Source organism: Octopus bimaculoides, chromosome 8 (genome assembly GCF_001194135.2).
Source record: "Octopus bimaculoides isolate UCB-OBI-ISO-001 chromosome 8, ASM119413v2, whole genome shotgun sequence".
Classification (NCBI taxonomy): Eukaryota; Metazoa; Mollusca; class Cephalopoda; order Octopoda; family Octopodidae; genus Octopus; species Octopus bimaculoides.
In genome coordinates this window covers 29809339-29812325 of record NC_068988.1, presented here as the reverse complement: position 1 = coordinate 29812325, position 2987 = coordinate 29809339, and the positions used below count along the sequence as shown (strand labels likewise).

Genomic DNA, 2987 nt, shown 5'->3' with positions numbered 1-2987 from the left:
TATCATATATATATATATATATATATATATCTTTGCATACAAACACACACCCACACACATATACATAAAGAATATATATTATATCTAACGTGTATAGGTGCGGACATGTATAGGTGTGGTAAGAAGCTTGCCTCCCAATCACATGGTTCTGGGTTCAGTCCCACTGTGTGGCACCTTGGGCAAATGTCTTCTGCTATAGGCTTGGGCTGACTAAAGCCTTGTGTGTGGATTTGATAGACGGAAACTGAAAGAAGCCTATCGTACATATGTGTGTGTGTGTGTGTGTTGTTTTGTCCCCCGACACTGCTGGACAACTGGTATTGGTTTTTTATGTCCCCATTACTTAGCAGTTCAGTAAAAGAGACTGACAAAACAAGTACCAAGCTTAAAAAAGAAGTACAGGGATCGAGTCATCTGTGCCCTGGTATCATCATCATCATCATCCTCATCATTTAACACCTGTTGTCCATGCTGGCATGGGCTGGATGGTTTGACTGGAGCTGGTAAGCTGGAAGCCTGAACCAGACTCAAGTCTGATCTGGCATGGTTTCCTATGGTTGGATGCCCTTCCTAATGCCAACCATTCTGAGAGGGTAATGGGTGCTTTTACGTGCTACCGGCACGGGTGCCATTTGTGTGACACCAGTATCTGTCATGACATAATGCCAAAGGTCTCGGTCATTGCCTCCGTAAGGCCCAACACTCGAAAGGAGCTCAGCCTCTTTGCCCCCATGAAGCCCAACACTCAAAAGGTGCCCTTTACATGCCACCGGCATGGCAGCTAGTTACGTGACACCAACATTGGCCATGGCTACAATTTCACTTGGTTTGACGGATCTTCTCAAGCACAGCATGTCCCCAAAGGTCTTGGCCAGTTTAAAGGTAAAAGTGAAAAAATATGAGTTATATATATATGTGTGTGTGTTTCTATATGGAAATGTGTGTGTGTGTATGTGTGTAAAGACCCCTGCCTCCAGTCATGAATGACCATGGGATTGCCCAAGCCCAAGCAAGGTTGTTTATGGAAGACCACCTCTCTCCACACCACCAGTGTTATCCAAGGGAAAAGCAAAGGGGCCGATACAGCTTGGCACCAGTGATGTTGCAACTCATTTCTTCAGCTGAGTAAACTGGAGCAACGTGAAATAAAGTGTCTTGCTCAAGAGCACAACACACAGCCCGGTCCGGGAAGTGAACTCACTACCTCTTGACTGTGAGCCCGATGCTCTAACCACTGAGCCATGCACACACACATATATTTGTAAGATGGGCTTCTTTCAGTTTCCATCTACCAAATCTACTCAGAGGGCTTTTGGTTGGCCTGGAGGCTACAGTAGATGACACTTGCTCATGGTGCCACACAGTGGGACTGAACCTAAATCTACATGTTTGCAAAGTGAGCTACTTAACTGCATAGCCATGTGCACACGCATGTACGTGTGTGTGTGCATGTGTTGTGTGTGTATGTGCATATGCATGCGTGTGTGTGTATACATATATATTCATATATGTAATGTTCATGAATACAAATAAAGATCAAAAGATGAATGGAATGAATTGAAAGGACACAAAAATGACAACTGAAAACTAAAATGCAGTCACATGCCATGAAGTTACAGCATAACGAATACAGCTGATAATTAAACAAGACACCAAATGAACATTGGAGACTGAACCAGTTTCAAATAAACAGCAATGAAGACCATAATCCTAGGGTTCATGAAATACCTTAAGTTTCAGATGGGCTGATATTTAAAAAGGGTTAAACAAGCAACATACCTAAATCCATTGCTATCCAGTTATTTGTTTGAAGGCCTTCAATACGTAAAGGTGGATCGTATCGAGACCTTTTTCTTTTATACTGAAATGGTAAAAAAAAAGAACAAAAAAAAAACAATGAGAAACATTAGAAAAGAAAAATATTTCCACCCTTGTTCAACTCCCTACATTCACCTTTACATCCATCTCTAACCATCTTCCAGCTCCCTCCTTTCACACTCTGATGATATTATCTCCCTACCCTTCCAGATTATTTGTCTGTATTCTCTCGGGTATCTCTCAACTTGTGGTGGAGGTGCAATGGCCCAGTGGTTAGGGCAGCGGACTCGCGGTTTCGATTCCCAGACTGGGCATTGTGAGTGTTTATTGAGCGAAAACACCTAAAAGCTCCACGAGGCTCCGGCAGGGGATGGTGGTGAACCCTGCTGTACTCTTCCACCACAACTTTCTCTCACTCTTACTTCCTGTTTCTGTTGTGTCTGTAATTCGAAGGGCCAGCCTTGTCACACTCTGTGTCACGCTGAATGTCCCCGAGAACTACGTTAAGGGTACACGTGTCTGTGGAGTGCTCAGCCACTTGCACATTAATTTCATGAGCAGGCTGTTCCGTTGATCGGATCAACCCGAACCCTCGACGTCGTAAGCGACGGAGTGCAAACAACAACAATCTCTCAACTTGTGCCTTGAGGGGACACTGTGACACTTCCCCACTACCACCACTGTCTTTTTTCCAGCCATGCCCACCCACACTTACATAATACAGGGTAGCCATATATGCCCTCTACAGCAAGACACCTGTTCCCGTCCTTCTGTCGTAATTTAGCTTTTCATCCCCTGGCATAAAGCCACTTTCCTCTTTAATACAACCATACTCAGTAGACAGTCTTTTCTTTGCCCTGCAAATTACTTGGCAACCTCACTAGTGCTGGTGCCATAAGAAAAAAAAAGCACCCAGTACACTCTGTAAAGTGGTTGGCATTAGGAAGGGCATCCAGTTGTAGAAACCATGTCATAACAGAAAGTTTTTCTCGTTGTCTATGTATTTAACTCGTTTGTTTATGTATTTCATGTTGTTTGAACCGTTGGTGACATCCTGTACCCATATATGCATATATGTGTGTGTGTGTGTGTGTGTTTACAATATATTATTTACTATTTATTATATATATGTGTGTGTGTATGTGTGTGTATTTATCTACATATATATA

The 2987-nt window shown here is 43.1% G+C and overlaps 1 protein-coding gene across 2 annotated transcripts in view; it reads right to left on the bottom strand.

The window, feature by feature from the left end:
- Positions 1-2987, bottom strand: part of LOC106873318 (uncharacterized) — a 20870-nt gene that overhangs the window by 8193 nt on the left and 9690 nt on the right. Inside the window, exon 3 of one of the 2 annotated variants that reach the window (XM_014920641.2) lies at positions 1780-1861. The exons of the other annotated variant lie outside the window; for it this stretch is intronic. Coding sequence (XP_014776127.1) covers positions 1780-1861 — 82 coding nt within the window. The remainder of the gene's footprint in view (positions 1-1779; positions 1862-2987) is intronic. 2 annotated transcript variants of the gene reach the window in all.